At 41.1% G+C, this 27,945-nt stretch overlaps 1 protein-coding gene across 2 annotated transcripts in view; it reads left to right on the top strand.

Moving 5' to 3' along the window:
• AMMECR1 (AMMECR nuclear protein 1) overlaps nucleotides 1–27,945 on the top strand; it is a 99,528-nt gene that overhangs the window by 12,873 nt on the left and 58,710 nt on the right. For both annotated transcript variants that reach the window (XR_009557029.2, XM_035113674.3), the window contains exon 2: nucleotides 27,124–27,234. Coding sequence is in view for 1 of the 2 variants with exons in the window: in XM_035113674.3 (XP_034969565.3) it covers nucleotides 27,124–27,234 (111 nt within the window). In the remaining variant the exon portion in view is untranslated. The remainder of the gene's footprint in view (nucleotides 1–27,123; nucleotides 27,235–27,945) is intronic.

The following is a 27,945-nucleotide window of genomic DNA, read 5'->3' as shown; positions in this document are numbered from 1 at the left end:
AACAGCTTGAGACGCAAGTTTGAGAAGCATTGTAATGGATTCCATGGATGAACACGGGGCTTCTGCATTCAAAGCATGTGCTCTGCTATGGAGCTATGTCTCTCTTACTAGACTATTAAAAAAACATTTCAAATTTAACACGTACTATTTGAGATTCAAAGTGCTGAACACCATGAACTACTCAAACAAATGGTCGCTTTTCAGCTCCCACTTTCTAGCAGCATCCCCTGAAAGTGCCCCTCCTCAGGATCTGGACTGATATCTTCAATAGGAAATACCTGCTTTCTGGGTGGATTTCTCTGGGGTTTCAGGAATGCTAAGATTCTGCCTCCTACTGCCTTTCAGTCCCTTAACAAGCATCCTTGCCTATGCAAATGTGCATGTACCCGGTAGTATTGAATTTAAATAGACCTCTATGTGCTTCTTAACCTTTGTAAGCACCAGTGTTTGTAGAGCCTCTTAATTTCCCCCAAACTCTAGCTAATTATTGCTAAAGCTGCATATGTGTTTAACATTTTGATTACAGGATTTCATTGCTTTAGAGGGTCTATCATCCACCTGTTTTGTGAATTAAGGATTGCAAAGAAAATAGAAGAGACTTGCACAGGCCCACTGTGCTTGATCTTGCCATTTGCTCCCTCTCCCCTGAGTTGTCATTTGATTTTAATAAGGGTTTTCTTCCCAATAGATTTTGTGTGGGTGTAATTTCTTAGGTTTTCTGCTGGAGTAAATAAACTGTGCACAGATACCTAAGGAAAATCTGTGACTCTATGAAAATTCTTAAAAGTGTGTTTAATTCCACATGGTTAGCTATATTTCTCTGTTGCAGGGAAAACAAGAGTTTGTGGCACCTTCAAAACTAACAGATTTATTGTAGCATAAGCTTTCATGGGCCAAAGCCCGCTGTCAGATGCATCAGCTGAAGAATACTGAGTTTCAGCTTTGCATTTAATTAATGTGTGAGAAATTAATTCCACCTACAGGTTAGTTTGTGACTACTCTAAAAATAATATTACCCATGGAACTCCCTTCATTAAGCTATTTAGAGATCACTCCCTGGAATGCCACAGTTATGAGTTTTCAGTGCTTAATGTTTTGATGAAAAATAAATAATTTTGCTTGCACATGAATGTTTGGTCACAAGTAATTTCAGTTTGGTTTTATGGGAATCAATTTGATGCTCCTTAAAGTTTAGAATAGCTCAAACATATTTCAAATCCAGCAAATTTATGTTGAATCTGATTAAACTTGCATCATAGAGTCTATTTAAAGGACTATGCTCTGGTTATGAAACAGTGATGAAGGCTTACTTCACCATCAGTGTCAGCTCAGGGCTGTCTAGTAGGGCTCTTTAAGGCAATGAGAGAACCTTTACAATCTCCTGCTTCTTCACTTACAGATGCCTCATCAGCTTGCTATGACATTTTTGCCAGGCACTTTGAAGATGAAATTGCCTGTGTTAGGTCTGACTTGGCTGCTGCTGACATGGAGAGTATAGAACTGCAGTGTTCAATGCCCTGTTCACTCACATTTGGTTAGGTAGGTTTTAGCTGTTGTTCGCCGAAGATTCGTCAACAAGAGTTTTGTCCACACAGCCACTTGCTTGTTGGATATTGGCGACTTATGGCTGGTGTGGAAAAGTTTGCACTTTCAGTAATGGCTGTAGCCAAATGTAATATGTTGGCCCCCTTTAAATAGGCAGAGGTCCAGATGTCACTGAAAAGCCATTATTTGATCTGCAAGATTTTGGAAATTATTGGCCAACATCTCATTAACTTCTAAGTAAGTTAGTTGGTGGGTCGTCTCAAATAAATCTCATGTTTTACTAGATTAAACTGATTTTTCTGGATCCTTTGGTTTTAGAACTAGCTGTGGGGTGGAGATGGCTTTGGTGGGTGACCTGAATCTGAGAGTGGGAGGAGGACTTGAGACCCTGTTAGTGTTCATGGTCTTGAAAGACAGTAAATGTAGCTATTTCACCTGTAGGTCTTGGGAGAATTTGGAGGTGTTTTCTGTAACTTATTTTCCACCTCATAGGTAGTAATTTGTGAAATTCCTTAAGCTTTTATTCTTTGCTGAATTCTTTAATATCTGCCTTGATTGGGTTTGTTTGGAAATTTTGAGAGAGGTGCCTATATAATAACATTAGATTCTAATTTGGATCCAGGAGCAATTGTCTCTTCCTTGAATCAATGTCTATAGGCTGCATTGGATTAAGGTAAAGGTAGTGTGGTTGCTGACCTTGAGCCAGACATCTTGGAGTAGGGAATCAAGAGATAAAAGGAACAACTGGCAAGTTTGGCCTTGGAGTTCAAAATGAAGCAGGGCAAAGGCTAATAGAGTTCTGTCAAGAGAACAAGCTGGTCATCACAAACACTCTCTTCCAACAACACAAGAGATGACTCTACACATGGATATCACCAAATGGGAAGCATCGAAATCAGATTGATTATATTCTCTGCAGCCAAAGATGGAGAAGCTCTATACAGTCGGCAAAAACAAGACCTGGAGCTGACTGTAACTCAGATCATCAGCTTCTTATAGCAAAATTCCAGCTTAAACTGAAGAAAGTAGGAAAAACCACTGGGCCAGTAAGATACAATCTGAATCAAATCCCTTATGAATACACAGTGGAAGTGAGGAACAGGTTTAAGGATTTAGATTTGGTGGACAGAGTGCCTGAAGAACTATGGATGGAGGCTCGTAACATTATACAGGAGGCAGCAACGAAAACCATCCCAAGGAAAAGGAAATGCAAGAAAGCAAAATGGCTGTCCAACGAGGCCTTACAAATAGCAGAGGAGAGGAGGCAAGCAAAAGGCAAGGGAGATAGGGAAAGATACAGGAAACTGAATGCAGATTTCCAAAAAACAGCAAGGAGAGACAAGAGGGTCTTCTTAAATGAGCAATGCAAAGAAATAGAGGAAAACAATAGAATGGGGAAAACCAGAGATCTGTTCAAGAAAATTGGAGATATGAAAGGAACATTTCGTACAAAGATTACCATAATCAAGGACAAAAGTGGTAAGGACCTAACAGAAGCAGAAGACATCAAGAAGAGGTGGCAAGAATACACAGAGGAATTATACCAGAAAGATATGGAGGTCTCGTACACCCCAGGTAGTGTGGTTGCTGACCTTGAGCCAGACATCTTGGAGAGTGAAGTCAAATGGGCCTTAGAAAGCACTGCTAATAACAAGGCCATTGGAAGTGATGATATTCCAGCTGAACTATTTAAAATTTTAAAAGATGATGCTGTTAAGGTGCTACACTCAATATGCCAGCAAGTTTGGAAAACTCAGCAATGGCCAGAGGATTGGAGAAGATCAGTCTACATCCCAATTCCAAAGAAGGGCAGTGCCAAAGAATGTTCCAACTACCGCACAATTGCGCTCATTTCACACGCTAGCAAGGTTATGCTTAAAATTCTACAAGGCAGGCTTAGGCAGTATGTGGACCGAGAACTCCCAGAAGTGCAAGCTGGATTTCGAAAGGGCAGAGGAACCAAAGACCAAATAGCAAACATGCGCTGGATTATGGAGAAAGCTAGAGAGTTCCAGAAAAACGTCTACTTCTGCTTCATTGACTATGCAAAAGCCTTTGACTGTGTCGACCACAGCAAACTATGTCAAGTTCTTAAAGAAATGGGAGTGCCTGATCACCTCATCTGGCTCCTGAGAAATCTCTATGTGGGACAAGAAGCTACAGTTAGAACTGGATATGGAACAACTGATTGGTTCAAAATTGGGAAAGGAGTACGACAAGGTTGTATATTGTCTCCCTGCTTATTTAACATATGCAGAATTCATCATGCGAAAGGCTGGACTAGATGAATCCCAAACTGGAATCAAGATTGCCAGAAGAAATATCAACAACCTCAGATATGCAGATGACACAACCTTGATGGCAGAAAGCGAGGAGGAATTAAAGAACCTTTTAATGAGGGTGAAAGAGGAGAGCGCAAAATATGGTCTGAAGCTCAACATCAAAAAAACCAAGATCATGGCCACTGGTCCCATCACCTCCTGGCAAATAGAAGGGGAAGAAATGGAGGCAGTGAGAGATTTTACTTTCTTGGGCTCCTTGATCACTGCAGATGGTGACAGCAGTCATGAAATTAAAAGACGCCTGCTTCTTGGGAGAAAAGCAATGACAAACCTAGACAGCATCTTAAAAAGCAGAGACATCACCTTGCCGACAACGGTCCGTACAGTTAAAGCTATGGTTTTCCCAGTAGTGATGTATGGAAGTGAGAGCTGGACCATAAAGAAGGCTGATTGCCAAAGAATTGATGCTTTTGAATTATGGTGCTGGAGGAGACTCTTGAGAGTCCCATGGACTGCTAGAAGATCAAACCTATCCATTCTTAAGGAAATCAGCCCTGAGTGCTCCCTGGAAGGACAAATCGTGAAGCTGAGGCTCCAATACTTTGGCCACCTCATGAGAAGAGAAGAATCCTTGGAAAAGACCCTGATGTTGGGAAAGATTGAGGGCACTAGGAGAAGGGGATGACAGAGGACAAGATGGTTGGACAGTGTTCTCGAAGCTACGAACATGAGTTTGACCAAACTGCGGGAGGCAGTGGAAGACAGGAGTGCCTGGCGTGCTATGGTCCATGGGGTCACGAAGAGTCGGACACGACTAAACAACAACAACCAGTCATTCATCATGCAATGAAACCCTTGTGACTTTACTGCTGCAAAGCAGTCTTAAGACATTTTGAAAGCTTCAAACTGGTGTAAAATATAGCAGTCTTTTACAAATGTTTGGTTGTAGTTTCATTGGCTTTCTATTAGCTTACAGGTTTGCTTCAAAGTCTTTGTCATTAGCTGTCTAAAGCATTTAACAGCTGAGAGCTGCTCTATGGTATCTGCAGGAACGCCTTCTTGTTAGATACTTCTCCCATTTAGGCTCTAATGGCAAGGCCTTATTTCAGATCCCTTTCTGTTGGGATGCATTATCCATGAGGGTGTGTAGGAGGTGTGTTCACTTTTTCACAACTTTTGTAATATTAAGCTTCTATAAGCCGATGGGAAAAGCTGGAATATTTTTAGGCCTTTGTCAGACAATAAGGAAATATTAGGGTTTTTAATATTTACCTTTCGGTATACCAATCTTAACAAAGGCTTTTGGAAAAGCAGCATCTAAATTATATTACAATAAAATACAACTGAAAGTGAAAACAAACAAACCACTAAAAAAAGCACCTGGTCAGACCAGTACATTGTTTTAAAACTTTTGCAGGTTAGCATTTAAATCAGGGGTCTCCAAACTAAGGCCCGGGGGCCGGATGCGGCCCAGTCGCCTTCTAAATCCGGCCCACGGACAGTCTGGGAATCAGCATGTTTTTACATGAGTAGAACGCGTCCTTTTATTTAAAATGCATCTCTGGGTAATTTGTGGGGCCTGCCTGGTGTTTTTACATGAGTAGAATGTGTCCTTTCATTTAAAATGCATCTCTAGGTTATTTGTGGGGCATAGGAATTCGTTCATATTTTTTTAAAAAATATAGTCCGGCCCGGCACGAGGTCTGAGGGACAGTGGACCGGCCCCCTGCTGAAAAAGTTTGCTGACCCCTGATTTAAATGGTAATGCTCAGATGTATCAAAGCATGGGGCAGAGATAGCAAACTGATTATTAGAAAAAGAATACCAAGCTGTGTAAAACATCCACAACCTGTTCAGGTGGCACAACATAACTTCAGCTTTTGATGTTGGGACATATGAATAGTCTAACTTTAGCAAAATGTTTATGAGTTGGGGGCCTCAGTTATAAGAAGTTGAATGTGGCATGGGTGTAAACCAGGCACCTCCAATCTGCGGCCCTCCAGATGTTTTGGCCTACAACCCCCATGATCCCTAGCTAACAGGACCAGTGGTCAGGGATGATTGGAATTGTAGTCCAAAACATCTGGAGGGCCAAAGTTTGGGGATGCCTGGTGTAAACTGAATTTGAAGAGTGGTTTGAACACTTTAGGTTCTCTCCCTGTCCCCTGCAGTACATTCCTCTTTGTCATCTTCATCTGTTTAAGCAAATGGATAGACATTTTACTAAGTAGTGTGAGCCCATATAGTAAGTGCTTCTCGATCTTTTGCACGTGATAGGCTGTATTCTTACAAGTGTTTCAACATTACTCTTATCATAATCTTAAGTATATTGCTGTAAGATAACTTTATATTAATAATTTTAAATTTGTAAAATATACATCTGGTTATGACTTCATTTCCTAGTACAAAGAGATGTGGCTCATTTATCATGCTACCACCTTTACTTGCCTGTTCACCGGGTGTTCCTTTTCCTGTGTCTGGCTTTTTGTCTCAACTCACGCCTGAAAATTGTTCCTAGGAACTGAAGCTGCTAGTGTTGACAAACTTCCTTTGCCAATTTGGATTTCTTTGTTCTCAGAGATTGTATTCTTTAGGAGCCAATTTCCAACATGACTCTAATAAAATCAGCTGCCCTTCGTATCTAGAGCATGTCAACATGTTTGGTGTGTTTTATATTTCTTTTCCCTCAGAACATGTAGAAGTGTGTTCAGACAAATACGAAATTTATGCAAATATGAATACTTCCCCTTGACTAATTTCACATGGCACGTCAAATCAAGGATCGGGAGATCAGAAATGAGACTTAGGTTTATGAGTGGCATATTCCTATTTAATTTAGCTACTGTATTAGATCAAAATCTGCAAGTTATAGTTAGGGATTTTCCTCTATACCAAAACGGACAATCAAATTCAGCCAGCAATTTCTGATTCTGATTTGGAAGGCAGCTTCTAAGCATAGTTCACCATTATAACAAGGTATGTTTAGCATTATACAGGAATTGATGGGGGGATACATGTGTTATGTAAACTGCTTAGAGGTTTTTGTTGATTAAAGTAAAGGTAAAGGCACCCCTGACCATTAGGTCCAGTCGTGACCGACTCTGGGGTTGTGTGCTCATCTCGCATTATTGGCCGAGGGAGAGGGCGTATAGCTTCCAGGTCATGTCGCCAGCATGACAAAGCCGCTTCTGGAAAACCAGAGCAGCACATGGAAACGCCGTTTACCTTCCCGCTGTAGCGGTTCCTATTTATCTACTTGCATTTTGACATGCTTTCGAACTGCTAGGTTGGCAGGAGCTGGGACCGAGCAACGGGAGCTCACCCCGTCACAGGGATTCAAACCGCCGACCTTCTGATCTGCAAGCCCTAGGCTCAGTGGTTTAACCCACAGTTGATTAAGCAGTATATAAATATTATTAAATAAAAAAGAGAAGGGAGAAGGAAGCCAAGGGCACCTTGGCTCATTCATAATCCACCAGGCCCTGGTTTGGAGGATTGTTGAAATGTAGTGTTTCAGTGTTGTGCTAAAGAATACCCAGATATTTGACCATGGCTATTCAGCCACCTTTCATCTGGTCCCTTTTCATAGTATTCCCACAGAATCCATACAGTGTGGAAGATGTGTATTATTTAGTCTGCTGTTGCATCTGTCTGTCTCAAGAGACAATGGAGTATGCCTCCAGTGGTGAAGTCAAACAGCTGTGTTAGCAGCACCAAAGTGACCTCCCCAGTACACAAGCCTGGGCAGTGTATATGGAGGTCCTAGGCTGCTCAGTTGACAAGACCTCCCTCTTGGCCTTGCTGATGTGGACCAAAGGAAAACAGAAAAATACAGTTGGCTTCAGCTTGGCTGCAGGAGCACTTGCAGAATCTGTTTCACCGGTGGGAGGGGTGGAACAGGGAAGGGACTTCTCCCTCTTCTTCCTCTCTAAATTCATGTGGATCATCTACTTGAAAATTCTTTTCTGTTAATTCATCAATCCTTCCATCCATACTTGTTGAAACACCTTTGGGGTTACGAATCTCCTCTGTCATTTCCAAAATTATTGTCAAAATCAAGTCCCACTGTGTACTATTCTTCTCGCAGTCCAGAACATTCTCTTCCTTCCTGTTGATGCTTTCTGCCTCCATAATTGTGGCAGAGCAGGAAGTGTTGTTGTTGTTGTCCTTATTTTATATTTTCCAAATGTAAAAAGCATAAAGTCCCATCTGAACTGGATCCAACCTCTATTTCTTTACTTTTCCCCCTTATTATGCAGTCTCAAATTCAACACTGAGTAGCCTTAAAGTCTATTTTTTAAAACTTCTTCTTTTGCTTGTCTGTAGCACTCAGTCTCAGTCTCATACAAGCAGGCACATTCTTTTCCATTGTGACGTCATAAAGACGGCTAGCCGGTCCTTCCTTTGACCCGACTCCAAGTTCACCGGGAGGTTTCCCCTTAACAAATCACAGTCTTTTACAGAGATTTTAAAGCACTTTTTCCTTTTCCCTTACTCTGCATTAGGAAGAAGTTTCCTTTTAAAACAAAATTTCTGAGCTTTCCAAAACTTTACTGCATCGTCTGATACTCAATTTGGGGGGGGGGGCTGATTTCCCTTTTAAGCCTCCTCCCAGTGCCAAATTTCTCAGTCCTAATCGGAAATTTTGACGTATTCCAAATCGATCTTTTGATGGGAAGAATCCGCCGCTTGCATGCTGGAGGCTCAGAGCTTCGCTGCGCGGAGGTAATGTTAGTGCTCAAAATGGCTCCCGCGACTACAACTCTGCTGGCTCTTGGGGCTCTTACGAGCTTACCGGGCAGCGGAGAAGTCGCTCCTGGAGCTCCGCCAAGCTATTTTGCCCCCGGGATGCTCTACCTGGGGTTCTATGGGGGTCCGTGTCGCCCCTGCGGAATCCCCCCCCACTAAGCCAGAAACCTTGGAGCGCGAGGTTTCTGCGCCTCTCCGGCAGCGCGGCAGACTGGAAGTCCCCTGTACTGTACTTTCAAAACAGATTGGTGAATGTACCTTGGTATTAAAAGCCAGGAAGAGGGTGTGCCAAGTTGTTGAAAGGGTTGCAGAATGAATGCGGAATTTAAACTTCCTTGAATTAGCAAGATTTCTTGGAGCAAATGAGGAGAAATCTGTTGCTGGCCTCTCTTAATTTGCAGATCTTCACTACAATATCTTAATAGGTCCGGCTAGAATCTTGGTTAACTGATTAGCAGCACCAAAATATTCAAAATGTCACCACTGTAATTATTGTAGAAGTGGCAGTATGGAAAAGGAGCAAGAGCTAAGGCCTAGAGCCCTATAAATTTATATGAATTGTGTTAATTAAGCTGATATTGATAATAGACAAAGGAATTGCTGCCCTCCATCCCATAGGGCTCTTGGTGTCAGACAAATCGGCTGCTCTAGGGTTAGCTATCTAATTCATTGCTCTGTGTTGCATTTTACTGATAGCCACGCACAAAATTAATTATTTGCTAGTTGGTGCAGATATGATACCACTCTGAAATAGAGTGGAGAAAGTCCACTGCAGAGCATCTCCTTTGCATGCAGAAGGCCTCAGGTTCAATCTCCAGGATCTCTAAGTTGGACTGGGAAATATCTCTGCATGAATTTATTGTGAATTCAGGTGATAGTAAAAATGCATTTGGGAACCACAGGTTAGAGCGTCAACTGAGCTTATTCCTGGAATGGGGTCAGATGTTGTGTGTTAGTTACACTGAGACTGGATTACGGCGGTGCTCTTTCCTTTGAGCCGCCTTGAAAGTATTTGGAAAGCATTTGGAAACTTTCAAGTGATGCAGAATGCAGCAGCAAAGGGAGCTGGTTCTTAGGAACATGCATTGCAAACCCCTTGCTCCAACAGCTATGGGCTTTCCGTTTGTTTTTTGACACAATTCAAGGTATCAGACCTTTTTAAGCAACTTAGGTTCAGGATATTTTATTTCCCATTTCATTCCAAATGATCCTGTCTTATTATAAAGATTTGTAGGTGAGGCACTTCTTTCTTCCTGCCGCCCCAGTTGTATTCTCCGTGGCTATACTATGGTTGTGGAACTCCCTACCTAGGGAGGCTCATGTTTTCCGTCCAAAGGTCTTTTGGCATCTATTTACGGTAAGATACTCCTTTTTTGGCAGGCTTTGTACTTGTTTGAGCTGAAAGGCTTTTTACTAATCCTATGATGTTTATATTTGTATCTGCTGTGAGCTGTCTTTTAGTCTGGAATTTTATTATTAGTGCTAGATACAGAAGTTTGCTTTGTAAGTGTTGAACACCATTTTAGGGAACCTTGAGCTGGTGTAAACAAAATAGATGTAAAGGCAGGGTTTTTAATTGATATATGAAAATAATTAATTCCATTTCTTCTTCAAGTCCGTTCCCTGCTTCTTCCTTGCTCATAAGGCCCCCATCTCCCTGTTTGTCACTGCTGCAATTTAATTGTCTCTATGACGACTGCCTATGTTACACCCAAACAGGTGATGCAAGCAATATTAATCGTGCTCTGAGGCCTCCACAGGAGACTGAAGTCTGAGATTAAGATCTTAGGTATTATACTGGTCATATATTTCTAAACTTCAATTAAAACTAGTCAGTTTTAGCCTGTGTAATCCTCCCTTGAGAGACTTTCCCAGAGCAATCTCCATTGAAGATTTAAAGCCTAAGGGGTAGGCGAGCCTTGGATTACAGAATATGGTTTTGTGTTTAAGGCATATGACTGCAGCCTGAGATAACTGGCTTTTATCTGTGTCTGTCTCTAACATAGCCACCCTAACGTGTTTCTCTGAAAATAAGACACAGTCTTATATTTATTTTTCCTTTAAAAAAACTCACACGGTGGCATATTTTCAGGGGATGTCTTATTTTTATTACATGTCCAGCCTAGTCTCTTCCTTGGTGGCCTCCAGAACTGCGCCTATCACTATGTCTTATTTTGGGGGTATGGCTTATATTGCACAAATGCTTAGAAATCCTGCTACGGCTTATATTATGGGTATGTCTTATTTTCGGAGAAACAGGGCAGGATGATGTAGGTCGAACTGTGCTGATGAATTTTTCCACAATATTTCCTTTCCCTTTTTCTCTTTCCACCCCACCTCTCTGTTGTTAAGTGATTCTGCACTAGATCTAAAATGTTTTTAAAAGGCACTTGTGTTCACAGCACAGTTAAAATTAATGGCAAACTGTAGGCAACTGACAGCTCTGAAAAAGCAAAGCTGAAATGTTGCAATCCAGAAACTCATTCATTATCATGTGCGAAAGTTTAGGAGGTATAATCTTCCTGGTAGGGTTGCCAGACTCAATAGAGGACAAGACTTCTGCGCCTTTAATTGCCCTGTTCTCTTTTGAGTCTGGAAACCTTAAAGAGAAACCAGCAGACCCTTTGCTTGGAAATTAAACAAAGGGTCTGCTGGTTTCTCTTTAAGGTTTCTAGACTCCAAAGAGAGCAGGGCAATTAAAGGCACAGAGTATTAAAAAATGAACATTACAGGAGGCTTCTAATTTGGAACAACAATCTCTGAATGTTGTTTTTTCAACTACTATGCTAAAATTCTGTAGACATAAGCCAGTGGACGTGATAGAGTTGGTGTGGTGCAGTTGAGTGATATGCTGGGGTCAGAAAGTGAAAACCATACAGATCTGTGCAAACTCTGAGTTTTCCTTGGCAGCTGAACGACAAAACGGCTGTGCTCTCGGGAAGTGGAGTTTGTCACTGGCAGAAGTAGCCATAACTTATGTGCTGCTGAGCTTGTATTCCCAGTTTACTCTGTTGTTGGCTTCCATGTTAACTTCTTCATTCACATTTCCTCAGTGACTCTTTCCAGGCTTACCCTTGTTTTTTCTTCCTATGTTCTTCATACTGAGGATAAAGTTAATCCTTACACTGATTTGGCCAGATGTGCTGTAACTCCCATTATAGTTTTAAGCAAAAGGGTCCTTTTCTTCCCTGCTGTTTAAACATAACATAATCCAAGGTGTTTAACTGTCATGGTGACACAATGATTATCTAAAACACTATACAGTACACAGTTTGCATCAGAACAGGCTGTCCTAATTTGATCTAGGGGTCTTGTCTGCATCTTGTCTATGATGGTTTGACTAAGCTCCTGATACAGTGATGGAGAACTTGAAGTGAGTGGAAAATAATATGTTTAAACCAGCATGATGAATAGAGTATGAAAATTGATGATGATGATTTTGCTGCAGTCTTTTCCAGGACTTGGTTTTGGCATTGGCTGTACTATTAATGTCAGAGATGTTCAGTAGCAGATGGATCCTTTGTGTATCCTTAAACTGAAAGCAGTAATAAGGATGAGGACATCCACTGCTTTATTTTTAGCCAGCTAATACAAAGTGTAAGCATTCTCCTGTGCTTGAAATCAGTAGCAACTAGCTCTGTGATGTGTCCACTACCATTGCGATGTGACTCTGGAAGGCCTCAATTTATCTCTTCCCCAAAAGGATTTATTTATTTGAAAATATGAATATGCTGCATTTTCCAAGGATGAACTCTCTCAAGGTGATTTAATGTGATCAAAATAAAACACATAACAATAATACAAAATAGGAAACATGCAGCATAATTTCAACAAAACACCCTCCCCCACACAAAGTGAGCCAGCAGTAGTGCAGCGTCCGAGCAAACCCCAAATCTAAATACAGTTCCCCCTGATTTCTCCATTACATTGTGTAGCACATAAAGAAATGCTACTCATGTACAAATTATTCATGAAACAAATAAAGTTTCCAAACCTTTCTAAAGAACTGTTGTGTAGTAGCTTCCTGATGGTCAGTAGGAATGAATTCTAGAGCTGTGGGGCCACCACAGAGAAGACAGTCTCTTTCACACTCACCAATCTAGGTGGTAGGCAATTGAGGAGGGCCTCTCTTGTTGAATGTTAAGGTATAGTCAGGTTACTAGAGATGCAGGCAGTCCTTGAAACCATTTAAAGCTTTTAAGATCGAAACTAGCCTTTTTAAATTGGCTCAGAAACACACTGACAACCAGTGCAGCAGATATTATGATGATGTTGCATGATCTGACTGCTTTTTCCCCTCTGGCAGCCGCATTTTCAAACAGCTGAAGTTTCCCAGCTTTCTTTAAAGGCAAATCCATGTAGAACGATTGCAGTAGCCAAGCCTAGATGTGACCAGAGCATGGATTATTCTTGCTAGGTCTGCTCAATTAAGTTGGTGCACCAGCTGAAACTTAAATCACACACCTTATCACCCCCAGTACCCGAGCCTCCTTGGCTGTTTGCTCCTGAGATGCTTCTCTTTGCCTTGGCCACCTCCTCACATTTGTGTTGGAGAGCTCAACTCTTGCCTTGACACAGTGTGTTTTTTACATGTGTTGGCTGTACTGTATAGCTTTTCTAGCTCATTGTTAGAATCATCTGTACAAATGCATTTTCTGAGCATCCAGGGTACTAGTGGAAGATTCAGAAATAATGACTGGAAGATTTAAAAATGTGGTATCCATGAGTGCCATTCAGTATTCTTGCACCAACCAAGCATCCTAGAAGAAAGGATACCAGGCACTTCATTGAACTCTTGAGAGCTCAGAAATGGTCTAAGAAAAACTGAAGGAGGCTACCTATCAGTGGCACACCAATAGTACATGAGAATAAAACTATCCAGGTTTCTGTTTCTGAAACTGCATGCACAATAATAACCATGTTGATGTTGGAGAGAGGTTGTGTATAGGGGTCTAGAAGTCAGATTCTGTGAGACAGCCCTTTTCATGATTCTGGTTTTTCAAAAGTAGACTTAGATGCAAGCTTTAGAGCAGCTACCCTTACATTATGTTATTTGTGTATAAGCTTGACATTTGAAAAGCATTCACAATAAAATCTTAATTCTCAGCCCTTTGTGACAAAAAAGCTTTCATGAAGCATTTATTAGTTACATTTGAAATTGACATTTGGTAGCAGGCATCTAGAAATACAGTACTTAAAAAATTGATGTTAGAAGCATAGAAAAGGTGAATTGCTTTCACAAAAGAGATGTGCTTATTTCAATTGTCTTAATAACAAAACATTATTCTTTTACACTTCCTAATCATATGTTGATCATGGTGCTATACAAGACTATATTGATGCTAATACTGTATATCTATTACTTCATTCCAAAACAATAGCCTACTCAGATATGAATTTGCAAGGTGGGCTAAAGGTTCTCTTTCTAGAAAGGTTTCAACATTCCAGGGTTAGGACAAATCCTTTGTTCAGATTCACTGAATCTACTCCTTGAGATCCACCAGTTTGAAAATTTCTTCCATTGACTGCAACCGTGTGGTCTGCTCCCTGAGAGAATTTCCAGACACCTCAACATGTAAGCTTTTATTCTGCCAGCAAACTGAAATTTACCCATCCTGTGTGTATTTGAGTTAACGTTAATATAATTTAAAGATTTAGCTCCCCTTTTTTGTTTAGTATTTGATACTTAAATGTGCATGTTTTCGAAAAACACAAAAATAACTTTGTTTCAAATAGTGGTTTTATGTTTCCTAAATTGCAGAAGTCGCTTTTGTTTAGTTCGTGTTTCAAATACAGTGGTACGTCTAGTTATGAACTTAATTCATTCCGGAGGTCCGTTCTTAACCTGAAACTTTTCTTAACTAGAGGCGTGCTTTCACTAATGGGGCCTCTTGCTGCCGCTGCACCGCCGGCACACATTTTCCGTTCTCATCCTGGGGCAAAGTTCTCAACTTGAGGTAACACTTCCAGGTTAGCGGAGTTTGTAACCTGAAGCGTTTGTAACCTAAGGCATTTGTAACTTGAGGTATCGCTGTAACTTTAATAAGAGGCTGTACCCAATAAAATTAAAGGAGCTTGAGGATGAGGATCTCAGAGCCTTTGTCTATAACAGGCACCCCCAAACTGCGGCCCTCCAGATGTTTTGGCCTACAACTCCCATGATCCCTAGCTAACAGGACCAGTGGTCAGGGAAGATGGGAATTGTAGTCCAAAACATCTGGAGGGCCGAGGTTGGGGGTGCCTGGTCTATAATCTTTGAGAATTCTTGGAGAATAGGTGAGGTCCCTACAGACTGGAGGCAGACAGATGTTGTTGCCCCATCTTCAAAAGGGGGGGAGGGAGAAGACCCTTGAAACATCTTAACTCTATGATTCTATGCTTCTATGCATCTGATGGAAATGGTCTGCAGTGCATTTTTTGCCTCCAAAACTTCAGAGAGGAGCCAAAAGGATCGGGTGTATCAGCAGAGCCAATAAGGTCTTCCCATCTCTCCCTCAGACTTTTTGGAATGGCTGCTACTTGGCAACAAGTTTTAGAGGAGGAACAACCCAAGGCAACTAGTCTGTCATTAAAAGTTAAAAATGAACCAAGACAATAGTCTAACTTTTTATTTGTCTAAAAAATGGTAGTAATTTGTGAGTATGTGGAGCTAAACAATCAAACAGATTAAATGCTCACTCAAGGGTATTGATATGTGGTTTCTTGTTCTTTTCAGTCTTCTAGCACCACTCATATAATTTCTTGACTTCAATTCTTGGATAACTACACTACTGCATTAGGTGCCTTGAGTTGCTCTTAAGAGGTTTTGTACTTCCTGGTAGGAGGTATGAAGCTGATTCTGGGCTTGTGAAAAGATGACTAATTTGAAGGTGGAAGCCATACACACACACACACACACACACACACACACACACACACACACACACACACACATATATATATATATATATATATATATATATATATATATATATGAAATGTGAGATTCTCAAAACAGCTGTGTGATGAGATCTCACTGTCAGAGCAGATGGGTAGGAAAAGTCATAGTAAGCTCCTTTATATGTACTTGGTTGAATATCTAATTTATGCTTGATCCTTTTTGACTGAATAGCAGCATTAAAATGCTTTGCCTAAATAAATAAAGTACTATGGGAATTATTTCCTTTATTTTGTTTTACTCATTTCCAGCTAGTGCCCCTTGCTCTGTCTGCTTCAGAGACTGCAGTACCAGCACTTGATGAATATGCTCAAAGTAATCTATGAGCACAAGTACATGGGTGTAAAACAGAAACCCACTAATGGACAAAAATGCCATAATGCTTCCACCAACCTTCCTTCAAACTTCGGGATGCTGTTGATTCTTAAATTCGGGCATTTTATGCTGTACTTTTAACTCCTAGCCCATAGCAGCTATTGCCATTATAGAAATCTCAGAATTTGATTGAGATCTTGTTAACTTTATTCTATAAAGGTTTGATTTTAGATGAGATATAAGAGATATAAGAAGTTGTAGCTACTTGAATAATTACTTGTTTGTTATTTGTTTACCAACCAGTGTCAGAGGGGAGGTCGTTTCATAGGTGGCTTTCAAGAACAGAGACAGTCCTCTCTCAAGTTACCATATAATAAATTGAAGTACAGCCAGAGAGCCTCCCTGATTATCTTAATTTATAATCAGTATAGATCAGTATAGAAGGAGTATAGAAGAAATATAGAAGTATTTACCATATTTGCTTGAATGTAATGTGCACCTTTTTTGGCCAAATTAGGTTGTGAAAATGAGGGTCCACATTAGATTTGTTGGCACAATTATATTTGCAAGCAAATATCTGCAAGCAAACCTTGGTTTCAAGGTTTTGAAAATTGAGGTGCACATTAGATTCAATGCCGCATTAGATTCGTGTAAATATGGTAGATCCCAAGTTTATTCAGGCGTTTTGAACCATTACAATCACCTTGAATTGGGTTCAGCATATAGGCAGCCACTGCAAGACTAGTGTTATATATTCTCAATAACCTGATATGCTCAATAACTGAGTGACCATATTTTGCACAAGCTGCCATTTCCGGACAGTCTTCAAATCCAGCATTATGCAGAGCATAAAATAGCAATCAATAAATGCTGCATGACTGCTTTGAAAAAAGCAGCCCCACATCACCTCATCTGTTGCTCTGTAACATCTAGTAACATCACAAATGTGATTACATCTTACTTTATGTTTTAGACATTATGAAAGAAGGATGAGATGTTGGGTTACTACTTTTGGTGGCTATCTTACCACTTCCATAAGGTCCAGTTTATTTTGCAACTGGTCAGTTCATGTCTTCATGAATACTAGTAAGAGTTCATGCTGTCTTGTAGAAATCCTGTTACAATAATAACAACAAACAACAACAGCAACAAATTATTTATTCCCCACCCATCTGGCTGGGTTTCCCCAGCCACTCTGGGCGGCTTCCAACAAAATGTTAAAATACAATAGTCCATCAAACATTAAAGCTTCCCTAAGCAGGGCTGCCTTCAGATGTCTTCTAAAAGTCTGGTAGTTGTTGTTCTCTATGACATCTGGTGGGAGTGCGTTTCACAGGGCGGGTGCCACTACTGAGAAGGCCCTCTGCCTAGTTCCTTGTAACTTGGCTTCTCGCAGTGAGGGAACTGCCAGAAGGCCCTCGGCGCTGGACCTCAGTGTCTGGGTGGAACGATGGGGGTGGAGACGCTTCTTCAGGTATACTGGACCGAGGCCGTTTAGGGCTTTAAAGGTTATAAAGCAACATGTGTTAGTAGCTTAGTAAGCTGCCTTCTACTGGATCATGCTATTGTCAATCTAGTCTGCTATTGTTTACTTTTGATGGACAGCTCCTCTGCAGGTTCTAAGGCAGAAGTCTTACCCATCATCTGCTACATGTTCCTTTTGAGTGGAGATGTCAGGAATACAGGGCATTTTGCTTTCATAGTATGTGTTGAGTTTGCATTTAATTGTATGCTGTGGGTGGGACACATGAAGCTGGCTTCCATCTTCCTCAGTATGGTCTACACTGACTGGCAGCAGGTCTCCATGGATTCACACAGAAATTTCTTCCATCCCTACCTTGAGATACTGGGGATTAAACCTGGGACCTTCAGAATCCAAAGCATAAACTATGCCACCGAGCCACACCCCTTCCTTTGGGGTGTTTGCATGTAATAACATCTGTTGGAACTTTCAGTTGTTTTTGGCTGCTAGTGATAAACTGGTGTAGAGTTTATCTTCTGGTACATTTTTTGAAAGAAAGTATACTTGGCAAACCTCCCCTGAAAAGTCTTTATAGATTAAACAATCTTTTGTAAGCACATGCAGTCATAGCTAACTGGCTAAGATATTCACTGTACTTAATTACTTTTGGAGGATGGGCACAAGATTTTAAACACTTTTGTTTATTTGAGTTGAGTTAACTCTTGGAAGTTGCTGACTCGTATCCTGCAGTCTACCAGCCTAAAATAACAAAGTAGAGAAAGAACCCAATCTGCAGGCAAAGCAGATACTGGCTGCTAAATATACAATTGAGTTCTTAAGTGGAAGGGTTTTGGTGGGGGGAATGTGAGAATGTCCAGGAAAGCAAAGAGAGCTAGATGCATGGAATAGGTAAAGGAAAAATAGAGGCTTGTTGAAGGAAAGACCTTCTTGCTGCACAGAAGGTCCCAAGTTCCCTATCTGAAACTCTGGAGAGCAGCTGCCTGTCTACATAGACAGTACTGAGTCAGATGGGCCACTGGTCTGACTCAGTACTAGACAACTTCCTATGTTTCCTGATTTCTGAGTCAGAGAGAATACTGTACTTAAAAAGTTCCCTCTCAAGGTTGACAAGCAGGACTTCATCAAGGCAGGGTTCTTACGTTAAAATTCCGCTTTTCAATGTGAAACATGTGACCAATCAAGAAGCTAGAGGTGATGAAACAGTGCAGTTATAATGAATGCCATTGACAAGGCTGGTGGATAGGAGACAGCAATGGGGACTCAACACGACGGTACCTGTTGTATGATTTTTGGGAGAGCCAAAATCCGACATGCACTGACTTGATCCTGCTCACCAGCACTTCAGCTAGCATGTGTTCATGCATGGTCTCGATGAGTACATCTCCTGTTACTTGCTTGGTATATATTTGGAGAAACGCCATACAGTCAGTCAATCCCCACATGCCTCTCTTCTCATATTCATTGTCACATACTTGGGCTATTGAAGAAACAATATCTGCTACGTTAGTGTTTCATGTTTGCCTAGTGATATTTGTGCTTCATAAAGGAAACACATGAAAAAATAATAGAAAAGTATTGTAGGAAGAAAATGTTTTCTTGCGAATTCTGAGGTGTGTGGTGTTGAGATGCATCTCACAATTTGAGTGCCATGTGACAGCTACTTTAAATCAGGCACCCCCAAACTTGGCCCTCCAGGTGTTTTTGGACTACAACTCCCATCATCCCTGACCACTGGTCCAGTTAGCTAGGAATGATGGGAGTTGTAGTCCCAAAACATTTGGAGGGCCGAGTTTGCCTATGCTTGCTTTAAATTAATTTTGTGTAGTACCTCTTTACCCAATGTTCCACTGTTAGGGGATGATTGTTTGCCATACAGATTCTCCTTTCTCCCTTCCCCACCAGATATTCTTGGTGGAAACTAGATTACTGCAATGTGTTCTATGTAGGGTTGTCTGGAAGCTTCAGCTACTGCAGAATGCAGTGACGTAACTGCTGATGGGGGCAGATAGAATGTGGTACCTGCGCACTGGCTACCTAGCCAAATTCAAAGTTACTGTTTTGACAGACAAAGCCCTAAACAACTTGAGCTCAGGACACCTGAGCCCTTATATCCCAGCTGAGGGATATATCAGTTGTTCCCTGTGTTACAGAGACCCAGCTGGCATCAACCAGAAGTTGGGCATTGAGTATTGCCCGTACTATATTGTGAAAGGTTCTTCCACCAGACATTAGGCAGGCACCCTTACTTTCAGACATCTCTTGAATACCTTTTTAATGCTGTAGGCATTAATAGCTGTTTAATTTTTAAGTTTTTGATTAGCTGCTCACTTTAATGATTTTCTGTATTGTTTTTAATGGTGATTTATGTGTTAATGTTGCACACTGCCTTGATGTTTTATTATAAGGGGTACCGAAAAACTTAGAAATAAATTCCTGACAGCAACATGGAGCGACACAATATGGGGCTGATCGGTGTAGCAAGCTGGAACACATGGAAGGCTGTAGTGTATGGAGGAGGTACAGTCTGGAGTCAACTGCAAGAAGTTTCCATATGGTGGCTGTCAGTCAGCACCAGCCTAGTATGTCTGTTGAAGAACAGGCTCTTTGAGCAATGAACTTCTCCCTTCAAACAGAGAAGATAGTCCTAATTAGAAATACCAAATTCTCCTCATGGTATCCACTCTTGAAAATGGAGCATTTTAGAGCTGTTTATCTGACCAAACTCTCACCAGCTTCCTTACGAAATGTCGATATTGAGCTGCATCCAGCTTTTTTGACTCTCTAGATTCAGATGTTTTAAGTGTGTGCATTTCAGGTTTTCTTTTCATACATCTTGGTTAATAAAGTTTTCTCTTGGCTGTGTTTTTGGAAGTGGCCCAATACTCACTTATGCTATAAATAGGTATTTCAGTCTATCCTCAAATCTGCTAACTTTAGCTGCTATGGACTCTCCGAACAATGTCTGAAAGAATGTGCTTCATGGAGAAGTTGCTTAGTTGGCATTATGTTTCTTTACTACAAAAATAAAGTTAATGCCCACATCTGTGCTAGTGACTTTTCACCGTTTGTACAAAAGAAGCAAAGATAAGTTGAGCTTGTTTGGTCATGTCTAAAGTAATTTCTGCAGCCATCACTTAAACAGGGGAGTGGAATCTGCGGCCTTCCAGATGTTACTGCACTTGATCTTAGCCAAAAGGCTGAGAAGTGATGGCCCTCCAGATGTTGTTTCACTCCAGTACCTATCAGCTTCAGTCTTTATAGCCAATGGTCAAGAATGATGGGAGTAATAAACCAACAACATCTGAAGGGGGAGTGCATTGGCTATGCCTGGCCTAAAGATTGTTGTCAAAAGAGAAAAAATGAGTTGAAAATTCCATTTGCTGATTGCAAACACACAACAGGACAAATTAAAATATCACCTCTGAGAAAACATGTGGAGAATGCGCAAAGCTGTGAACATGCAGCTTTATAATATCTGCATTTACAGTCATACTTTGGAAGTCGAACGGAATCTGTTCCGGAAGTCCGTTCGATTTCCAAAACGTTCAAAAACCAAAGCAGAGCAGCCAATCAGAAGTCCCGTTAGACGTTCGGCTTCCAAAAATAGTTTGCAAAACGGAACAGTCACTTCCAGGTTTGCGGCATTCGGGAGACAAAACGTTCGAGAACTGAGCTGTTCGAAAATCAAGGTACGACTGTATTGGTTTTATACAAGTCCAAGAAATTTCACCCATGGGTTGATATGCTTTATATGAGAGAGTTCTAGCCTTTCCTTTTCCAAGTCTTGTTACATCAATGTGGCCTTTATTCCTCTTCACTTCTCTGGCTTCCATGTGTTTTCCCCACTCAGCATCCCCACTTCCCAGTTTCTCTTCCCATTCACTACTCAAACTTCTTTCCCTTTGTGAGCATAGGGCAGGCCTGGTTCTGGAAAACAGGCCAAATTTCACTTCTCCCTAGGTCTATGGTAATGACCACTGATGAATTGGGAGGGCAAGGAGATGGGGGTGGACAATTGTCCCATAAATTTGTCCATCATAGAGGCCATTTTTGTGAATTGGACTAGGCCTGCTTTTGCAATTCTGCCCAGGCTCTGCTTACCAAAGCAAGGAGTGCAGCTTGCTAGAGATACAGCTAAGTAACTTGTTGCTTCTCCCTACTTCCACCAAAAAACGGGGGTGGGGGGAGTAAAGCAGAATGGAGACAATGCATCATGTCTTATCTGTTTTCAAACCCATTTCCTTGCTCAGGTTGAGGGGGAGGGTTAAGCATTTTTAAAAAATGCATCACCTTCATAGCCCTTTTCCTCCATATGGGACGGGAGGAGATTCATTTTCTCCCTGCCTTCCTTTCATGGATCATGGTGGAATTAGGAGAATCCTAAATATGTTTCCTATGCCGCTTTCCAGGTTACAGTAAACTGACTGAATGCTGGAAAATGACTTTTATATATCAGGGTGCAGAGTCTGTGATCTTCTAGGTGTTGTTGGATTACAATTCCCATTACCTGTGACTTGGGGTAGGAGAACAACATCTGGAGAACCCACAGGTTCCCCATCTCCTATACAGATTCTCCATTGTCTTGGAAGGTGCCTAGATTTGCTGTCATTTGTGCAGGTCAGGTATATCAGTTCATGTAGAAAGGGAAAAGTCATTATGGATATCCCTCCACCCTGAAAAGTGTTTGCATTTTTGAAAATGCAAAGCAGCACCTGCAGGGCATGTGGTGAGTTGCATTTGGTGTCCCTCAGAGGAATAATTCAGGCATTTGCTGCTGAGAGCATGACAGATCCTGGATCATTTACTCTTGTAATTTGCTGGCTGACTACTAAAATAACTTGCACATCTTTGATTTTTAGAGTACCTCCAGTGACATTGTATGAAAGTAGGTCACTGGTGCAGTGTATGGAATTTGTTGTAAAACATTAATGAGGGGGTTGCTTATGGTGGGATTAAGTCTGCAGAAGTAAAGTATACTATCATGAGGCAGTGATGGGAGCATCTGAACTTCTGAACCATTTTGTACTTCTCAGTGGTTCACTTTCCCTGTTTGCCTTCTGCTTTACACAGCAACTGAGGATAATAATCCCCTACAAAAGGTAATCCATAAGTATCTGGAACATTAATCCTCAGACTATCAGTTTCAAAGAAGAAAAATACTTTCTTGAGTCCAGTTATTATAGACGCATATTGCGGTGATTCAAAATAATGTCCAATGGGGTCAGAATAATGAAGGGGGGGGCATTGAAAGTAAGCGATGAGGAGGCTTCATCCTTTTCCTGAAATTTCTTACCCACAGTGAGAAGTATTTTATATAATTAAGGCAGGGTTCTCTTTGGGGCAGATATCATTGCCCAAAGCAGTGGTTTTCAGACTGTGTTCAGCAATCACTAGGATGGCAGAAAGCGCAATAGCAGTTTCTCAGTGAGGACATCATAGGTGGTGGGAAAGCTTCCCCTAAATGTTTTAATAAATAATATAAACTAACAATTCAGTTATTCCAATAATAGCATTGATTTTATATTGTTTAATTAGTGTAACCTCTGTTTAGATCAGTGGCTCAATGCATCAAGAATCCACCCAATTAAAAGCCTGACTAAAGAGTTAGTTATGGTAAAAAACAACCAGTGTTGGTACCAGATGGATTTCAAAAGGAAGGGTATTCCAAAGTCTAGGCTGTTTCACTTCCAGTTTCTTAATAATACATTATGGTTCTGTGTCATCAAAACTCCATGTTACATATCCAAGATACTTACTGTATAAACCCATTAGCAGCTGTTGTTTCCAGGTCAACTCAGAATGCTAGCAATTAGCTATGAAACCTGAGCCCAGTACCATAGGCATCATGCTCTGCCATATGGCGTGTACCTGTAAGGGAGTCTGTTAAGATCTCAAGGAAGGGCCCTGCTCCTGATGGCATCTGCCACTGAATAAAATATGAGTGAAATATGACTGTTCGGTTATGGCACCATAGCCATGAGACTCCCTTCCAAGGGAGACCCACCAGCAGAGATTTGGGGGGTGTGTGTTTTTTTTTAATCTTTGTTTTTGGCCTGTGCTGGTAATACCTACTGTTGGGGCTGAAGGCCACTGAACACAAACTGTAAAGTTTGCTACTATTTTCATTAGTCCTAATCACTTTCATTAGACCTAATAATAAAGGTATTGATCAGCTGTGGACTCAAGATGATAGTTTGTTGTAGCCAGCTTGCATTAACTTCTGATTTTCAAATAAGTTTACTATCCTACATGGTGGACACAAATTCATGCTAACATAAAAGTCTTACAAACTTAAATCGGTATAGGTATATGCAAATAGACTCCATATACATGAAATTGTTTGTGGATTGAGCTAACTTTTTGTTTTTGTAAGTTAATTTGAGTCATTTTTATAAGTAAAGTGATGATGATGATGATGATGATGATGATGATAAACAACAACTGGAGCTTATGTTGAAATTCATGGGGAAAACCCTGGTTGGTTGTCAAATGCTTTACAATGCTTCAGCCAGTTTTTTTTTTTAAGAATTCTGAATATTCCTCCCTAAGCCTGGGAAAATTAGTGTGATGAATTCTCTTAAGGGTATCCATCACCATAAACTGTGTGCTTCTATTAATACTTGAACTTCTTGTGTGGTCTATGTAAAGGGTTCTATGAGTGCGGCACCCTGACTGAATTTTGCCTTGCGTTGAGCTCTGAGCAGCAACACTTTCTGCACTTCAGCAGGTTGGTGCACTTACAATGAATAGCCAGCGTTGCTGTGAATAGCATTTGCTCTCCTCCTGTTTCTGAAAAAAGGCTGTCTGCAAACAGTGGCTTTGGCTCAGAAGTGGCAGCTTTTCTTTTGTGCAGACTTGTGTGCTTCCCAGCCTCACTTGCAGAAAGTTCATGGCACTCTTGATATTGAGGACCAAAGATTTTCCAGACACTGCACTGGAATAGAGTGTGATGAGAGAGATCTTTTTCATAGAAGGCTTAAACTACTACAGCCGTACCTTGGTTGTTGAACAGAATCCATTCTGGAAGTCCGATTGACTTCCAAAAATGTTTGACAGCCAAGGCACGGCTTCCGATTGACTGCAGGAGCTTCCTGCACTCAGTCGGAAGCTGCGGAAGCCACATCAGCGTTCAGCTTCCAGTGAACTTTTGTAAACCGGAACACTCACTTCTGGGTTTGCGGCATTCAGGAGCCAAAACGTTCGGAATCCAAGGTACAACTGTATTTTCCCTAAACTTATGATAGTTGATGAACACTTCATTTATGTTCTTTTTCCCGATTCAAAAATCTTCACTCTCATCCTGGAAAACGTTTCCTTTTCCTGTGCGAATTAGGAAAGTTTTCAGTTTGAATCAGAAAATTTTATAATGTCCTAGAGAATGATCTAATTTAGCACATTTGCTTTACACTGTTTAGAGAACAAAGCTAAAAACCTGGAAACTGCCAAGCTTTCCATTCATTGTTGCTAATGAAATTAGGAAATAGAAAATTTCCTGCAGATAAATTAAGTGGGGCGGGGGGTCCCCACTCCCTGTGTGGATACATTAGTCACTCTCCTGGGCACATTTCGTTCAATGAATTGTAATTCTGCTGCTTTCCTTCATCAGCTGAATGGAATGATTGAGAAGTATCTTCTGAGGTACTGCAGAAATCCTTTCCTGTGCAGCTCAGTCTACCTACATGTAATTGCATATTCCTCCTGTTTTACCTACCTTCAGGCTTATCCCCTTCCACTATTATCTCCCTTTTTCCTGTTTCTACATTTTAAGCTGCTTGAGGCAGGGACCTTTCTTCTTCCTTGCTAAAGGAATACATGGATGACACTATATAAAGGACAGAGGTGTGTTTAGTTAAACACAACTGGTTCCTCTGCCTAAGGGGCACTGCTGGGTGTCGCAACTATGGTGTAGTGAATTGATCAGAAAAGAAGGCAAGAGGCGCCCGGAGGAGGGGGGCGGCACACCGAATATTGGGCTTGTACAGGCCACCACTGAAATTTGGAAGACAAAATGCTGCCCATAAGTTTGTTTCTCACAGCATGCTAGCATTGCTTTCTTGGCATGGCACTTTGGAATTACCAGCGTAAACAGACTAAAATTACTGATAATTGCCTACTTTCTCAATGTAACTTGCTCTGGCCTGCCTCAGAGTTTCCTAATGCACTTCTGCTACCTTTCCCCATCATTGGGAGATGTTCTCTGATTTCCTCCATCCTGTTCTTTCTAAAGCAGGGATGGAAACTCAAACTGCCATGAGTACCAACCAACCTGTTTCCCTATCTGTGGTATAGAGACCAGTGGATGTTGGAGTCTGCTGACCTGGTTGATGGTTGGCTTGCTCTGGTTTTTTTTTTGGGGGGGGGGGGTAGGATGTCTTTCCTTCTTCATTGATGTTCTCCTATTCTGTTATTTTAATCATCATTCTGTGGTTTTATATTTTATGAGTGCAAACTGTAGCAGCCCGGGAAGGAACATTATCTGTGGCAGCCCCTAAGCTATGCAGTTCCCTCCTCACAGAAGCATGGCATCTTCATTGTATAGCTTTTATCGTGTGCTGAAGATGCACCTCTTTATCTTGGCCTTTGACACTGGAGATATATTTTTATGACCCACCCTATTCTTCAGGTTGTAAGTTTCTTTAACTGGTTTTAAACTGGCATTTTATATTGTTATAACCTACCCTTAGACCTTACAGTCAAGGGTAGATAAGAAGGCCAAGAAATAATAATAGTAAGGCTAATGAGATTTCTCTTCAGCATATTGGGACGGAAATCTACAGCCTTCTTCATGTGAAATGCTCCTGTTTTCCCCACTTTAGCTCACAGTTAACCACTTACCTGGCCACTTGTGGAAAGTTAATTGTTTCTAGGTGTGTGTGTCAACGCATAATTCAGAAGTGTGTGAGTCATCAAGAGGGAAGGGGGTAGTCAAATTTGTGGATAGACTTTAAACATTTTTATCCTACCTTAGGGGGGAATTGTAGGCAGCTTTCAATAAAATGGAAACATCACTGAAGTAGAATGCTATTATTCAAAACAAATGTGGTAAAATTAGTAGTACTTGGAATAAGCAGAAGCAATAAAATCTCAAAATCTCCAAAAGCTGACTCCACTAAAGTCAGCTTTGCTATTTATTCAAAGCCTGGGACAGATAGAGCAGATTTAAACTACCAGGTCTTAAAGTTTCATTTAAAACAGCTTGCTGGGGCTGATAGGAACTGTAGTACAAAACATCATGAGGGCACCAGGTTGTGGAAGGTTGATCTACAGTCAGAAGCAGTAGTGAAACATGTTGTGTATTGTACAGTGTTGCATAGGAAGTTGGAGAAGTGCTTGAAAAGTATTCTATCCTTCCTATTCATTTCCTTCCACTAACCTGTGTTTTTGACACCTCAACTACAACAGCATTCAGGGGTCAGCAAACTTTTTCCGCAGGGGGCCGGTCCACTGAGACCTTGTGGGGGGCCGGACTATATTTTTGGGGGAAAGATGAACGAATTCCTATGCCCTACAAATAACCCAGAGATGCATTTTAAATAAAAGGACACATTCTACTCATGTAAAAACATGCTGATTCCCGGACTGTCTGCAGGCCGGATTGAGAAGGCGATTGGGCCGCATCTGGCCCCTGGGCCTTAGTTTGGGGACCCTGCTCAAGGACATGTGCAATGAGCCTTGAGGCATATTTATAGTAATACTGTTAACAGCATTTCACAAGCATAGTTTTGTTCTCAACTATGAGGTGGGTGACTTGATTTGATCACAGTCAGAACTCCTGTCATGTTCTCCTTTCACCCTTCCTCTTTCCCAAACAGCCCACTCTTTGTAACGTGGAAGATTGGTCGAGACAAACGATTGCGTGGATGTATAGGTACCTTTTCTGCCATGAACCTGCATTCAGGACTCAGGGAGTACACGCTTACTAGGTAAGATTTTGTTTCTTTTCATCTTTTAATAATAATGCCTTTATTGTCATTGTACAACCTGTGTTGTACATCTTTTCATTTATCTCAGCCACACTCAGCTGATAGGAATTTCTGATCACTTGACATGCAATAGGTTTTTCTCTCACACAGTTACTGATTCCATAGGCCTGTTGTCACAAAAACTTGTAACTGGTTTCTGTTTGTTTGTTTGTTTGTTTTTTGGCCTAAAATTTTCTGTGGCTTTTGTATAACAGACCCTTATCATAGCACCTTTCTCCAAAAGCACCTTTCTCTGAGGGTTTTTTTTAAAATTATTTGAGGAAAGTGTGACACAAAATTTTGTGTGTGTATATAAAGCTTGGATGCACATGTTCAACATTCTCAAGCAGCAGCTATTATCACTTCTTCTCCAGCAGTTGCTTCCAATCAGCTGCAGTTAACTTAATCCTACACATTTCCATGACACCTTATTTTTCAGTGACATCTTGTTCTTGAGTGGGAAGCTGCTGGACTGGAGAGGTAAGTAGTAATTAACCCTTCACTTCCCTGGCACCTGATGCCACCTGTGAGTCACAGCTAGGCTGATACATACTTTTTTATTCTTCTTATAGCAGTGGCCAATAATAGAATTAGTATCTGGACTTCAATCTCTTAGATTTTTAGGTTATTTTCTGTTTTCTGAAAGATGGGTATACTGGATCAGAGTTAGCT

This window comes from Zootoca vivipara, chromosome Z2 (genome assembly GCF_965207765.1).
Source record: "Zootoca vivipara chromosome Z2, rZooViv2.hap1.1, whole genome shotgun sequence".
Taxonomy (NCBI): domain Eukaryota; kingdom Metazoa; phylum Chordata; class Lepidosauria; order Squamata; family Lacertidae; genus Zootoca; species Zootoca vivipara.
The sequence above is the reverse complement of the archived record's forward strand: the minus strand, read 5'-3'. Positions and strand labels throughout refer to the sequence as shown.